At 45.8% G+C, this 16,088-nt stretch overlaps 1 protein-coding gene across 5 annotated transcripts in view; it reads left to right on the forward strand.

Moving 5' to 3' along the window:
* cdc42se2 (CDC42 small effector 2) overlaps positions 1-15,270 on the forward strand; it is a 267,311-nt gene extending 252,041 nt beyond the window's left edge. For 4 of the 5 annotated variants that reach the window (XM_085984508.1, XM_085984492.1, XM_085984499.1 and 1 more), the window contains 2 exons: positions 10,131-10,251; positions 13,314-15,270. In XM_085984508.1, coding sequence (XP_085840634.1) covers positions 10,131-10,232 — 102 coding nt within the window. In that variant the 3' untranslated portion in view covers positions 10,233-10,251; positions 13,314-15,270. The other variant, XM_085984520.1, reaches the window with a different exon arrangement.
* Positions 15,271-16,088: the final 818 nt, after the last annotated feature.

Here is a 16,088-nt window from a genome sequence, read left to right on the forward strand (position 1 = left end):
CATCCTTGACCCTTGCACCAGGGAGGCAACATGGAGTCTCATTTGCGGCCGCAGAAACGCCTATCTATTCCCCTTACAATAGAATCTCCTATCACTATAGCTCTCCCGCTCTTTTTCCTCCCGTCCCGTGCAGCAGAACCACCCATGGTGCCAGGAAGTTGGTTGCTGCTGCCGTCCCCCGATAAGCCATCCTCCCCAACAATATCCAAAGCGGTATATCTGTTTGAGAGGGGGATGGCCACAGAGGACCCCTGCACTACCTGCCTGCGCCTACTACTCTGCCTGGCAGACACCCATTCCCTTCCTGCCTGTGCAGCCTTTACCTGCGATGTGACCAACTGATTAAGCGTGATGTCCATGACATCCTCAGCATCGCGAACGCTCCAGTATGTATCCATTCGCAGCTCCAGCGCCGGAATGCGGGCTGCCACTAGCTGCAGCTGGATACACTTCCCACACACATGGTCGTCAGGGACGCAGGAAGTGTCCCTGATTTCCCACATAGTGCAGGAGGAGCATGCCACGGGGCCGAGCTGTCCTGCCATGACTTACCCTTTAATTAATTTAAGTTAAATCAATACCACCAATTATACTACAATTAAATGATATTCTCAAGGGCCCTTGTTTCCTAGCACTCCCTGCTACACAACAGAGACCTTAGAAACTATAACCACAAAATTAAGACCTTCTAAACTTTATAAAATATGAACCTTAACTGTCAAACTGTAGAGTAATATAAGTACTCACCCAATCAGCTGCTTCCTCCTGCCCACGTCATGTTTTGAATCGTAACGTAGCTCTGGAACGCCGCCGCCGGTCTGCGAGATTGGTAAGCCTGTGAAAGAAAGCCCGCGAAAGTGAGTTTAAATACTCACTGAAACTCCGCTCTCACCGCTCCCGACAATGGCCTGTGAAAGAAAGCCCGCGAAAGTGAGTTTAAATACTTGCTGAGTCTCCGCTCTCACCGCTCTCGACAATGCAGGAGTCCTTCGCTAATATTCTTTGCCATACTGTGGCCAATGATGCAAGTATGCAGAGTGGAAGTACCGTTGTACCAGAGTGCAGTGATAGGACATGGATTTCCCTGTTATACATGGACTTGTGTGGGAGATAAGCCAAGCAGTTGGAAAAAAAGAGTAGAAGTCTGATGGAAAGTTGACTAAAGCTTGCTACTGACACCCTCCTAACATCTCATACGGTGCTAATGCTGGAGGCCTGGGAACAGCTATCCTGCCTGAGCTTTTGTTTGGGGAATGGTGCATGGCACAGTTGAGACCACATAGAGGGCAGAATAAACAACAACAACAAGTTGTGTTTATATGGCACCTTTATCGTAGTAAAACGTCCCAAGGCGCTTCACAGGAGTGTTATAAAACAAAGTTTGATACCGAGCCACATAAGGGGAAATTAGGGCAGATAAGAGGTAGGTTTTAAGGAACATGTTATAGGAGGAAAAAGAGGTGGAGTGATTTGGGGAGGGAATTCCAGAGCTTAGGGCCTAGGCAGCTGAAGACACGGCCACCAGTTGTTGAGCGATTAAAATCAGGGATGCTCAAGAGACCAGAAGTAGAGGAGTGCAGATATCTCGGGGGGTTGTGGGGCTAGAGGAGATTCTTCTTCTTAGGCAGCCCCTCGGAACCGAGGATGACTTGCTTCCACATTAAAAATGAGTTCACAGGTGACTGATTAGTCCAATGCGGGACCTACAGTCTCTGTCACAGGTGGGGCAGACGGTGGTTGAAGGGGCAGGTGGGTGGGGTGCTTGGGTTGATGTGCGCTGCCTGCGCTTGGCTTTCGCTTGCTCCCGGCGAAGAGACTCGAGGTGTTCGGCGCCTTCCCGGATGCTTCTCCTCCACTTTGTGCGGTCTTGGGCTAGGGATTCCCAGGTGTCGGTGGGGATGTTACACTTTTTCAAGGAGGCTTTCAGGGTGCCCTGGAAGCGTTTCCTCTGCCCACCTGGGGCTCTCTTGCCATGCCAGAGCTCTGAGTAGAGCGCTTGTTTTGGGAGTCTCGTATCGGGCATGCGGACAATGTGACCCGTCCATCGGAGCTGATCGAGCATGGTCAAAGCTTCAATGCTGGGGATGTTGGCCTGAGCAAGAACACTGACGGTGCGCCAATGGATTGGCAGGATCTGGTGGAGGCAGGGTTGGTGTTACCTCTCCAAGGCTTTGAGGTGCCTGCTGTACATGGTCCATGTCTCTGAGGCATACAGCAGGGCGGGTATCACTGCTGCTCTGTAGACCATGAGCTTAGTGCCGGGTTTGAGGTCCTGGTCTTCAAACACTCTCTTCCTCAGGCGATCGAAGGCTGCACTGGCACACTGAAGACGGTGTTGGACTTCGTCGTCGACGTCTGCCCTTGTTGACAGTAGGCTCCCGAGGTATGGAAAGTGGTCCACGTTGTCCAAGGTCTTGTCGTGGATTTTGATAATCGGGGGGCAGTACTGTGTGGCGGGGGCAGGTTGGTAGAGGACCTTTGTCTTACGGATGTTTAGCGTAAGGCCCATGCTCTCGTACGCTTCAGTGAAGGTGTTGATGATGTTTTGGAGTTCGACCTCCGAATGAGCGCAGACGCAAGCATCATCTGCATACTGTAATTCGACGACAGAGGATGGGACGACCTTGGATCTGGACTGGAGGCGACGGAGGTTGAACAGTTTCCCGTTTGTTCTGTAAATTAGCTCCACTCCAGTGGGGTGCTTACTGAGGGTGAGATGGCGCATTGCAGCAAGGAAGATCGAGAAGAGTATTGGTGCGATGACACAGCCTTGCTTGACCCCGGTTCGTACGTGAATTGGGTCTGTGGTGGAACCATTGGTCAGGATCACAGCTTGCATGTCGCCGTGAAGCAGGCGGAGGATAGTGACAAACTTTTGAGGGCAGCCGAATTTGAGGAGGACACTCCATAATCCCTCACGGTTGACAGTGTCGAAGGCCTTTGTGAGATCAAACAAGGCCATGTACAGCGGTTGGTGCTGTTCCCTGCATTTCTCTTGTAATTGACATGCGGTGAAGATCATGTCCATTGTGCCCCTTAGTGGGCGGAATCCGCATTGCGACTCTGGGAGGAGCTCTTCGGCCACTGGGAGAAGGCGATTGAGGAGGATTCTTGCGATGACTTTTCCTGAGATTACAGAGATAGGGAGGGGCGAGGCTATGGAGGGAATTGAAAGCAAGGGTGAGAATTTTAAAATCAAGGCATTGCTTAACCGGGAGCCGATGTTGGTCAGCGATCACGGGGTGATGGGTGAACGGGACTTGGGGCGAATTAGGTCACAGGTAACCGAGTTTTGGATGACCTCAAGTTTACATAAGGTAGAACGTGGGAGGCCAGCCAGGAGTGCGTTGGAATAGTCAAGTCAAGAGGTAACAAAGGCATGGATGAGGGTTTCAGCAGCAGATGAGTTGAGGCAGGGGCGGAGTCGGGTGATATTACGGAGATGGAAATAGGCAGTCTTAGTTATGGTGCGGATATGTGGTTGGAAGCTCATTTCAGTGTTAAATATGACACCAAGGTTGCAAACAGTGTGGTTCAATCTCAGATAAATGCTAGTGAGAGGGTTGGAGTTGATGGCTAGGGAACGGAGTTTGTGGCGGGAACCGAATACAATTACTTCAGTCTTCCCAATATTCAAGTGCAGGAAATTTCTGCTCATCCAGTACTGGAGGTCGGACAAGCAGTCTGAAAATTTAGAGACATAGTAACATAGAAGATAGGAGTAGGAGTAGGCCATTCGGCCCTTTGAGCCTGCTCCGCCATTCAATGTGATCATGGCTGATCATCCAAACTCAGTACCCTGTCCCCGCCTTTTCCCCATATCCCTTGATCCCTTCAGCCTCAAGAAACATATCCAACTCTTTCTTGAATATATTTAATGAACTGGCCTCCACCGCCCTCTGTGGCAGAGAATTCCACAGGTTCGCCACTCTCTGGGTGAAGAAATTCCTCCTCATTTCAGTCCTAAATGGCTTACCCCTTATCCTTAGACTATGACCCCTGGTTCTGGACTCCCCGGCCATCAGAAACAGCCTTCCTGCATCTAGTCTGTCCAGACCTGACAGAATTTTATAGGTTTCGATGAGATCCCCTCTCAATCTTCTAAACTCCAGTGAGTATAAGCCCAATCGACACAATCTCTCCTCATACGTCATTCCTGCCATCCCAGGTATCAGCCTGGTGAATCTTCACTGCACTCCCCCCATGGCAAGAACGTCCTTCCTCAGGTACGGTGACCAAAACTGCACACAATACTCAAGGTGTGGTCTCACCAAGGCCCTGTACAACTGTAGCAAGACATCCTTGTTCCTGTACTCGAACCCTCTTGCTACGAAGGCCAACGTACCATTTGCCTTCTTAACCGCCTGCTGCACCTGCATGCTTACCTTCAGCGACTGGTGCACAAGGACACCCAGGTCTCTTTGCACTTCCCCTTCTCCCAGTCTATTGCCATTCAAATAATAATCTGCCTTCCTGTTTTTGCCACCAAAGTGGATAACCTCACATTTATCCACTTTATAGTGCATTTGCCATGTTTCTGCCCAATCACCCAACCTGTCCAAATCGTACTGGAGTTTCCCGACATCCTCCTCGCAGCTTACCCTCCCACCCAGCTTTGTGTCGTCTGCAAATTTGGAGATATTACATCCAATTCCCTCGTCCAGATCATTAATATATATTGTGAACAGCTGGGGTCCTAGGACCGATCCTTGCGGTACCCCACTAGTCACTGCCTGCCACTCGGAAAACGACCCGTTTATTCCAACTCTTTGCTTTCTGTCCGCCAACCAGTTCTCTATCCAAGTCAATACCTTGCCCCCAATCCCATGTACCTTAATTTTGCACGCTAATCTCTTGTGTGGGACCTTATCGAAAGCCTTCTGAAAGTCCAAATACACCACATCCACTGGTTCTCCCTTATCTATTTTACCAGTTACATCCTCAAAATATTCCAGTAGATTAGTCAAGCATGATTTACCTTTTGTAAATCCATGTTGACTTTGTCCGATCCTGTCACTGCTTTCCAAGTGCTCTGCTATTACATCTTTTATAATAGACTCTAGCATTTTCCCCACTACCGATGTCAGGCTTACCGGTCTATAATTCCCCGCTTTTTCTCTACCACCTTTTTTGAATAGTGGGGTAACATTAGCTACCCTCCAATCCATGGGTACCGTTCCAGAGTCTATCGAGTTCTGGAAGATGATCAGTAGTGCATCTACTATCTCTAGGGCCACTTCCTTAAGTACCCTGGGATGTAGACCATCAGGCCCTGGGGATTTATCGGCCTTCAGTCCCATCAATTTTCCTAACACCATTTTCCTACAAATACTGATTTCTTTCAGTTCCTCGCTTTCATCAGACCCTATGTTCCCCGGCATCTCTGGGAGGTTATTTGTGTCCTCCTTTGTGAAGACAGAACCAAAGTATGCATTTAGTTGGTCTGCCATTTCCTTGTTTCCCATTAAAATTCCCCCGATTCTGACTGTAAGGGACCTACACTTGACTTCACTAATCTTTTTCTCTTCACATATCTATAAAAGCTTTTACAGTCAGTTTTTATGTTCCCTGCTAGCTTACTCTCATATTCTATTTTCCCTTTCTTAATTAAACCCTTTGTCCTCCTTTGTTGACTCCTAAACTGCTCCCAATCCTCAGGATTATTGCTTTTTCTAGCCAATTTATATGTCCTCTCCTTGGATCTTATGCTATTCCTAATTTCCCTTGTTAGCCACGGTTGAGTCACCTTTTTTGTTTTATTTTTACGCCAAACTGGGATGAACAAATTCTGGAGCTCATCCATTTGGTCTTTGAATGTTTGCCATTGCCTATCCGCCGTCAAGAGAAGTGGTGGTGCGGTAGAGCTGGGCGGCATCAGTGTACATGTGGAAACTGACGCTGTGTTTTCGGATGATGTCGCGGAGGGGCAGCATGTAGATGAGAAATAGGAGGGGGCCAAGGATAGATCCTTGGGGGACACGAGGTAACAAAGCGAGAGTGGGAAGAGAAGCCATTGCAGGTGATTCTCTGGCTACGATTAGATAGATCTTTTTTATTCATTCATGGGATGTGGGCGTCAATGGCAAGGCCAGCATTTATTGCCCAGCCCTAATTGCCCTTGAGAAGATAGTGGTGAGCTGCCTTCTTGAACCGCTGCAGTCCGTGTGGTGAAGGTACACTCACAGTGCTGTTAGGGAGGGTGTTCCAGGATTTTGACCCAGTGACGATGATGGAAGGATGATATATTTCCAAGTCAGGATAGTGTGTAACTTGTAGGGGATCTTGCAGGTGATGGTGTTCCCATGCGCCTGCTGCCCTTGTCCTTCTAGGTGGTAGAGGTCGCGGGTTTGGGAGGTGCTGCCAAAGAAGCCTTGGCAAGTTGCTGCAGTGCAGTGCGGTGCACACTGCAGCCACGGTATGTCGGTAGTGGAGGGAGTGAATGTTTAAGGTGGTGGATGGGGTGCCAGTCAAGCAGGCTACTTTGTCCTGGATGGTGTCAGGCTTCTCAAGTGTTGTTGGAGCTGCACTCATCCAGGCAAGTGGAGAGTATTCCATCACACTCCTGACTTGTGCCTTGTAGATGGAGGAAAGCCTTTGGGGAGTCAGGAGGTGAGACACTCGCCACAGAATACCCAGGTCCAATTAAGTTTCTGGTCAATGGTTACCCCCAGGATGTTGATGGTGGGGGATTCGGCGATGGTAATGCCGTTGAATGTCAAGAGGAAGTGGTTAGACTATCGTTTGTTGGAAATAGTCATTGCCTAGCACGTGTGTTGCGCGAATGTTACTTGCCATTTATCAGCCCAAGCCTGAATGTCGTCTATATCTTGCTGCATGTGTGCATGGACTGCTTCATTATCTGAGGAGTTGCAAATTTAACTGAACACTGCAATCATCAGCGAACATCCCCACTTCTGGCCCTATGATGGAGGAAAGGTCATTGATGAAGCAGCTGAAGATGGTTGGGCCTAGGACACTGCCCTGCGGAACTCCTGCAGCGGTGTCCTGGGGCTGAGATGATTGACCTCCAACCACCACAACCATCTTCCTTTGTGCTAGGTATGACTCCAGCCAGTGTAGCGTTTTCCCCCCCCGATTCCCATTGACTTCAGTTTTACTAGGGCTCCTTGATGCCACACTCGGTCAGCTGCTACCTTGATGCCAAGGGCAGTCGCTCTCACCTCACCTCTGGAAATCAGCTCTTTTGTCTCATTACAAGGCTGTAATGAGGTCTGGAGCCGAGTGGTCCTGGCGGAACCCAAACTGAGCATCAGTGAGCAAGTTGTTGGTGAGTAAGTGTCGCTTGATGGCACTGTCGACGACACCTTCCAACACTTTGCTGATTGAGAGTAGACTGATGGGGCGGTAATTAGCCGGATTAGATTTGTCCTGCTTTTTGTGGACAGGACATACACGCGCAGTTTTCCACATTGTCAGATAGATGTCAGTGTTGTAGCTGTACTGGAACAGCTTGGCTAGAGGCACGGCTAGTTCTGGAGCACAAGTCTTCAGCACGACAGCCGGGATGTTGTCGGGCCCATAGCATTTGCTGTATCCAGTGCACTCAGTCATTTCATGATATCACGTGGAGTGAATCAAATTGGCTGAAGACTGGCATCTGTGATGGTGGGGACCTCAGGAGGAGGGCGATATTGATCATCCCCTCAGCACTTCTGGCTGAAAATGGTTGCAAACACTTCATTTTGGCACCTCATTTTAAGATACGCCAGGTGCTGCTCCTGGCATACTCTTCTGTACTCCTCATTGAACCAGGGTTGGACCCCTGGCTTGATGGTAATGGTAGAGTGAGGGATATGCCGGGCCATGAGGTTACATATTGTGGTGGAATACAGTTCTGCTGCTGCTGATGGTCCACAGTGACTCATGAATGCCCAGTTTTGAGCTGCTCGATCTGTTCTGAATCTGTCCCATTTAACACGGTGGCAGTGCCACACAACATGATGGAGGGTGCCCTCAGTGTGAAGACGGGACTTTGTCTCTACAAGGACTGTGCGGTGGTCACTGCTACTAATGCTATCATGGACAGATGCATCTGCGACAGGTAGATTGGTGAGGACAAGGTCAAGTCATTTTTTCCCCTCATGTTGGTTCTCTCGGTCAGTAGTGGTGCTACCAAGCCACTCTTGATGATGGACATTGAAGTCCCCCACCCAGAGTACATTCTATTTCCTTGCTCCCCTCAATGCTTCTTCCAAGTGGTGTTCAACATGGAGAAGTACTGATTCATCAGCTGAGGGAGGGCGGTAGGTGGTAATCAGCAGGTGGTTTCCTTGCCCAAGTTTGACCTGAAGCCTTCTTGGGATCCGGAGTCAATGTTGAGGACTGTGCCGCCACCTCTGGTGGGTCTGTCCTGCCTGTGGGACAGGACATTAGTGAACCAGATGGGTTTTTACGACAATCCGGTAGTTTCATGGTCACCATTACTGATACTAGCTTTTTATTCCAGATTTATTTAATTAACTGAATTTAAATTCCCCAGCTGTTGTGGTGGGATTTGAACTTCACTTCTCCGGATCATTAGTCCAGGCCTCTGTTTATTAGTCCAGTAACATAACTGCTACCATTCCCGTATAAATGGAACCAGGCGAGTGCAGTACCTCCCAGCTGGACAATGTTGGAGAGGCGTTGGAGGAGGATGGAGTGGTCAATCATGTCAAAGGCTGCAGACAGGTCACGAAGGACAAGGCGGGATAGTTTACCTTTGTCACTGTCACAAAGGATGTCATGTGACTTTGATGAGAGCCGTTTCAGTGCTGTGGCGGAGCAGAAACCTGATTGGAGGGATTCAAACATGGAGTTCCAGGAAAGCTGGGCACGGATTTGGGAGGCGACAAGACGTTCAACGACTTTGGGGAGGAATGTGTATAAAACATCAGTTTTCACTAATAGAGAAACCATTGGTAATCCTTTTTGTACAAAGTGGAGACTTAGAGAGGCTCTAAGTTCTTTTTCGCAAAAGGGAGATTTCACACTGCTGATTTTTTTTTTTAATGCAGGTAGGGATACAGATTGTTTCTGATTAGCTGACAACCACTGTAAAACTCACAATAAACGTACATACAGATGACTTTGAATGAAACGCTGGTCCTCTTCTGGAGCATGGCAGTTACTGGGAAGTCAAGAAAGTTTTTTAAAAATTATAGGGACATTGTCCTCTTTTGCAGAGAACAGATTAATAATCCTTTTGTGCAGATTTTAACAGCTGCCAATTATGATGGCTGAACACAAATCTCCTGTTTTGCAAAACAAATGAGTTCACAGGAATAACAGAAAACTGGGCCATCAGATCACACCTGTAATAATGCTCCTTTTGCACTTCTCAAGCAGCTAAGTACCATTTAGCAGGTACAACTGATGGAAAGTTTGATAATTCGACTATGGAGTGTGAATATTTATGTGTAATGAAATTGAAGAAAGTGCTGATTTACCCACAAAACGTATTCTTCCCGGAAAGGTACTCATCTCAATGAGAAATACTTCTCTTTTCTACTAGAAATTAACCCTTACACATCATGGCCTTATTTCTAACAAAATCGTAAATTTATTAAGGCTCCTTGGTTAATCAGTTACCTAATTAGATGTATGCAAATGATCTCCTGTGGTACATGTTATGAGGTAATCAATAACTGCTTCTAAAATAAACAGAATATCACACAAGGTGACCTGTTCTTTCACTTGCGAGGAAGTCAAAAAGACCCTCGATCTTCAAAGGGTAAATCAAGCACCAAATAATGTGAAGAAGTCCAATGAAAGGCAGACATTATCCCTTCAGGACACTGCAGAATACATCAGCTTCGAGGCACTCAATTTATCTTCTGCTTGAAAACGACCAATTGTATGTTTTAGGACTTCAGCAGAGGTTAATGAAATCTCTGGCCTTTGTGCCATTGATTTCAGCTGTAACCATGAGATGGGAACAAAAGCAGTCAGTCATTGTCAGCATCACCCTTGTAATCTCATGCTGGAAAACTTGCTAAGTAAAGGGTATGTGAAAGTTTCAGTGAGCCCACTGGTGGGCATCTTCTCACGGCACGCAAGGGCAGCTGTGGTGCTCAAATGCTGACGGAACTGTTCAATTTTCATCTGACCTCTTCTGTTTCTATCTGTAGGTGAGCTCAATTCAGAACCAAATGCAGTCCAAGGGCGGTTATGCAGGTCCTCCCATACCAGTTAATGTTCAGATGCAGCTCGTGGACACAAAGGCTGGATAACAATTAAATAAAATCTGTGGTAAGTACTAAGGCCTAGTCTCCCAGAATGAACATAAATGCCTCAACTAAACAGGATGTCGCAGCTGGTAAGGAGAAAAGAACTCCCCATCATAAACAATTTGATGGTGATCTTTCAGCAGGGCAATTGAGATAATAAGCATGCCACATAAAGGACACAATGTACAGCCTGAGACATTTGAGAGGAGATTTTCTTGGGTCTGAACTCGGGTGCACTGGCTCACATGGGCGCAGACCCAGGAAAATCTTTCCTCTAAAGAGTCCCATTTATAGTCTTCTTAGTATTTCAAATGAACTTTCCATCATCAGATCTTAAGTTATTGACTTCATGTGCATCAATTTGTAATTGGAATTACATTTATGAAGCTTTATTCCAAACTATTAATATTAATTGTACCAAAACTGGTTATGGAGCATTTTATTCTAAACGCATGTATCCCTTTTAATATTTTTTAATGGAATGTTACTTTTTTTGAAAATTATTTTCCATTCCATCCAATTTTCTCACCTCGTCTCCTAAAAGCACAGACGCATTAGACACATACTGGCACAGAGACCAGTTGCCCTCTCATGTGTCACTTGAGTGGCCATTCTTCAAGTGTGAACATAGGAGTCATGGGAGACTATTTAAACAAGGACAATATCACAGTAAAGTCCAATTCTGTCTTTGTTCAATGCCTATACATGTGAACTTTCCAGTAGAAGTCACTGGATGGTGATCAGAAGCAGGAACTCTGGCTGATTTTTTGCTTCACTAGCCGAGGAATACTGAGACCAATTGTAATGCTCCTACTGTTTTCATAGATGAGATCAAATAATTTAGCACAGGTTAGGGATTGAACCTTGGGCAGTTCATTTACCAACTGAGTCATCAGAGGATCTTTCTCTCTCCCTCTCCACTGGCCTCTCTGAAGATGGGTGGAATAACAGGTCTTAGTCAGTGGAACTCTTGATCTGACCGCCAATGTTCCCTGTTAAGCTTTGCGGCCGCACAGCGATCTGGAGGTCCCGCGCAGGCTGCTTGCTGGCTTTACAATGGGAAAACCACGCATGCGTGGAAATTGAATGGGCCACGCATCCCGTTAAAGGGGCCGGCACCCAAAAAGAAATTAGAAGGAACATTGCTGACCACTGTTATTCCCTGAAATCATCTAGCCCAGCCCATTTCAGTCCTGTCTCCTATTGTCCACAGCTGTGCAATATTAATGTCGGGCATAGAACAGTCCATGACCCAGCCCAGCTTCTCACTTGGAAGAGGATGCTTGATGGTGATCAACAGTAGGAGGAGAAACTAGGAAGAAAAAACTCTTTCAGAAAATAATGACATGAATATGTTCGGAGAGATGCATAGTGAACTGGTCACCATATGTCATGATGAACTTTGTGTTGCTGAAATTTTTTTTAGCTACTGTACTTCTAACTGGTATAAAATCTAGTTTGTACCTTTTCTGTATGTTATCAGTATTGGAGTTTCTGGTCAACATTCAGACATAACCCTGCCTTTTTGGAGCATTAAAGAATTCTAGCACTGATTGTCCTCTCTCCACCGCCTCTCTTGATCCTCCACTGCCTTTGCCCTGTCTGACTGCTTGTCTGGCATACAGTCTTGGATGAGCTGCAATTTTCACCAGTTAAATGTTGAGAAGACTGAAGTCATCATTTTCGGTCCCTGTACTCTGCCACCAATTCCATCCCCTTCCCCAGGCACTGTCTCAGGTTGAACCATACTGCTCTCAGTTTTAGTGTCCTATTCGACCCCGAGCTGAGCTTCCAATTCCATATCCTCTCCATCATAAAGGGCGCCTACTTCCACCTCTATAACATCGCCCACCTCTGCCCCTACCTCAGTCCATCTGCTGCTGAAACTCTCATCCATGCCTTTGTCGCCTCCAGACCTGACTATTCCGATCACCCACTCTCCATAACTTCAGCTTATCTAAAACTCTGCTGCCCATGTCTTATACTGCATCAAGTGAAATCACCCATCACAAATGTGCTTGCGAATTTACATTGGTTCCTAGTCCCCTAATGTCTCCAATTTAAAATTCTCACCCTTGTGTTTAAATCTCTTCATGACCTCATCCATCCCTATCTCTGTAACCTCCTCTAGTCCTACAATCCCCCCCCCCCCCCCAGAAATCTTTGGCCCTCCAATTCCAGCCTCTTGTGCAACTCCCTTCCTGCCCCCCCTCCCCGCACCGCTTCACTCCACCATCGGTGGCTGCACCTTCAGCCCTTTAGGTTCCATGATCTAGAATTCCCTATTTAACTCCTCCATCTCCCTCTCCTCCTTAAGAGTGGGTCAGAGGCTGGGTATTCTGCAGAAGTCAGGAGTGTGATGGAATACTCTCCACTTGCCTGGATGAGTGCAGCTCCAACAACACTCAAGAAGCCCGACACCATCCAGGACAAAGTAGCCTGCTTGATTGGCACCCCATCCACCATCTCAAACATTCACTCCCTCCACCACTGGCGCACCGTGGCTGCAGTGTGTACCATCTACAAGATGCACTGCAACAACTCACCAAGGCTTCTTTGACAGCACCTCCCAAACCTGCAAAATCTACCATCTAGAAGGACAAGGGCAGCAGGCTTATGGGAACACCATCACCTGCAAGTTCCCCTCCAAGTTACACACCACCCTGACTTGGAAATATATCGCCGTCCCTTCATCGTCGCTAGGTCAAAATCCTGGAACTCCATCCCTTCACCACACGGACTGCAGCAGTTCAAGAAGGCAGCTCACCACCACCTTCTCAAGGGCAATTAGGGATGGGTAATAAATACTGGCCTTGCCAGCGATGCCCACAGCCCAGGATCGAATTTAAAAAAAGACCCTCCTCAAAACCCACCTCTTCGTCACTCCTTCTTCTTCGGCTCAGGATCCATTTTATCTGATTACGACTCTGACATGCTTTGGGACATCTTTCTACATTAAAGGCATTATATAAATGCAAATTGTTATTGTCCTAACATTATAATGATGCACCTAGTCTTCCTAAAGAGTCAAAGCCTAATCAGTTGACATATATTCTAACAGAATGTACACTTTATTTTCCACAGATTCCTCTGAGTTCATGTGTTTCCTCCTCTCATCCCCCTTTTCACTTTGGTGACTGCTTCTCTGAGTTCTTCATGATGAGAAAGGCCTAACAACAACCCATCACATGTTCCTGTGACTGTTCATCGGCTGGAGTCTCCTGTTCTGCTCTGAAGATGTCATTAAGGGGACTGGTCCTGCCCTGCCCCTCAGTGACTCGCATGGATTTGGCCTTTGCCGAAGTCATGGACATAGCTTCTCATATTTTTTTAAAAGAATACAAATAGAATTTTAGCATGTTCTTCTCTTCAAGGTCTACAAGTGCCAGAGCAAAACATTACCGTGTATTTTTGAATTTGCCCTTCCTTCTCTAATCATGCAGCATTTTTTTTCATTATTATTTTGCTGCTCTATTTTTTATTTGTTTGCAATTTTGGTTTATTATTAAGGCTGTCTAAAGGTCTGGAACCTGAAAGCACAATTACATTATTGCGCTCCCTCTAAGCAAGTCAGCATGGTAGATGACTGCATGTAATGTAGCTCAGTCCAGTGGCTCACTGATGCCAAAGTATTTGTTGCAGCGGAATGATGATACTATTGCTGACAAGTTTCTAGCCAGCATGCCAGTTTTGCCAAATGCCTGCCTCTTTCCTTCCCAATCCCCAATCCTCTAAGCCTAGCTGCCTGCATACTTTTACATTTGTTCAGTTTATAGAACTCCTCTTGAAAATAACCGAATACATTAACTGGCATTTTTGTAAGATGGCCTGTGGTAAATGTGCAATTCAGCATACTCCTGTATTTTATATGAACAGATTTTAAAAAATGCATTTGACCGTGAGCAGGTAACCAGTCCAGTTACACCTGTAACGCAATGATGTGGTAGTGCTCTGTGTGTCAACCTTTAGTTGCACTGCAACAATTGTTTAAAAAATGTATGGATTCTGAATTTACAAACCTGCCAGCACCCCAAAGTGCAGTCCACATCAATTTCTGTACAGTTTTGTAGACTTTTCTCTGCAGCTCTTTGGGTAAATGTCAAACTTCTTTTTTTTAAATACCTTTTTTCGGGGGGGTGGGGGGGAGGGGGGCGGTATGGAATTGTGCAAGTTGCCATAGGCAATATTGTGAGCTGTCAGAACAAACGCCAGAGAAAATTCTGTTCAACAGGGTGACTTTCGCTCTCGAGCGTAAGAAAGCAAATATCTTGCTCAGGTTCATAAGGGCATATTTTTTTCTCCCATTCCACTCACGTGATATACTAATATTGCACTGTTTCATAATAATGTAAATTGTGCATGGTTTAGTGATTTTAAAAAACAAGGAGCAGAATCAAAATTTTGTTTTCAGTCGGCAAAACATTGGCTTAACTCAAGAACGTACTCTGTGAAATGTGACTCAAGTGATATTTTAAGTAGTTTTAGAGCTTGTATTTTAGTGCAAAGTCATCAGAACCCAGAATAATTTGCTAAGTACTGAATTGCCGGAATCTGTGACACAAATGTGTAAAAGATAGGGAAGCATTATTACATGGAGCAGTGCAGTACAAATTGTAATGGAATGTCTGACACCAAGATATAAAGTATTTTTGAAATATGAATGGGTAGGATAATAATTACTTGAACGAATTAGCTGGATATTGTGGCTTGCCAGCCTTTGGGATATATTGTTATGACTGATCTGAATGCATCCCAGTACTGGTCCTCTAAGCTCTCTGTGGTAAATGTTATGTAAAGGGGTGTGTAAATTGTCATCACTTAGTGCTGCCATAGCAAGCCATTAATTGAAATATAATTTATCATCATATGCAGGCAAATAATTTTGCCAGCTAAGTAACTGAAAGGTTGTTTTAGCATATTTTTATAATGCATACAATTTTGTACATGTTCTTCATTCCTGAGTGAAATCGGTTTAGTCCATAATGGCTTATAGTTTCAAAGTGACTTCAGATTAAAATAAAGGTTATCATTTGCTCTTGCAGTTCTCTTGTACACTGTTCACTAACTGAACTCACTGGCATGAATGTTACTTTAGAATCCCATTCAGCAACAGAACTCATTGTCTGTTGTAACTACAGAAAGCAATTCAGTAACAGAATGTTCCGACTCTACTGTAGCAGCTTGTTCAGGAACTGAATTCATTAGCGCTGTTTTGCAGGAACCTGTTCAGAGGCAGAACTCCCGAACACGGATACTACAGAACCATACATACCAACCTGAAAATCGAGCAAAAGCTGATCAGCAGCTTCAAAAAAGCTGGCCAACCAAAAATAGGCTTTGTAACATGTGAAGAAGAGGAGTTAGACTTAAAGTGCAATGGGACGCGGGCTTGTCATTACTAAGCTGCAGGTATACCCAATATTCAATTGTTTTTATTGTTGGAAAAATCCCTGAAGTACACAAAAGCTTAATTTGCAGCACTGGTGGATTTAGAAATTACTGAAGGGGAATGTGACTGCTGGAGGCAAGAGATTTATTTCCATGGGGAACCTGGGACATCCCCAGAAAATTTTGATTTTGACACTATTTGGTGCATTTTCTGACATTTTGAAGCCTATTATAATTCTACCTTTCAAGCCAAAAGAAAACTTCTCCTGGAAGCGTTACTGATATTTAAAATGTGAAAATGAAACCAGTTGTAGGGACTTCAGCATAGCTTTACAGGGTCCAGTAAATCGGACTCCAAAGAAAAAGAAAGAAAAAGAAAGACTTGCATTGATACAGCGCCTTTCACGACCACCGGACCTCCCGAAGCGCTTTACAGCCAATTAAGTGCTTTTGAAGTGTAGTCACTGTTGT

Source organism: Somniosus microcephalus, chromosome 1 (genome assembly GCF_052327205.1).
Source record: "Somniosus microcephalus isolate GS21.2 chromosome 1, FLI_Smic_1.0, whole genome shotgun sequence".
In the NCBI taxonomy this organism is placed as follows: domain Eukaryota; kingdom Metazoa; phylum Chordata; class Chondrichthyes; order Squaliformes; family Somniosidae; genus Somniosus; species Somniosus microcephalus.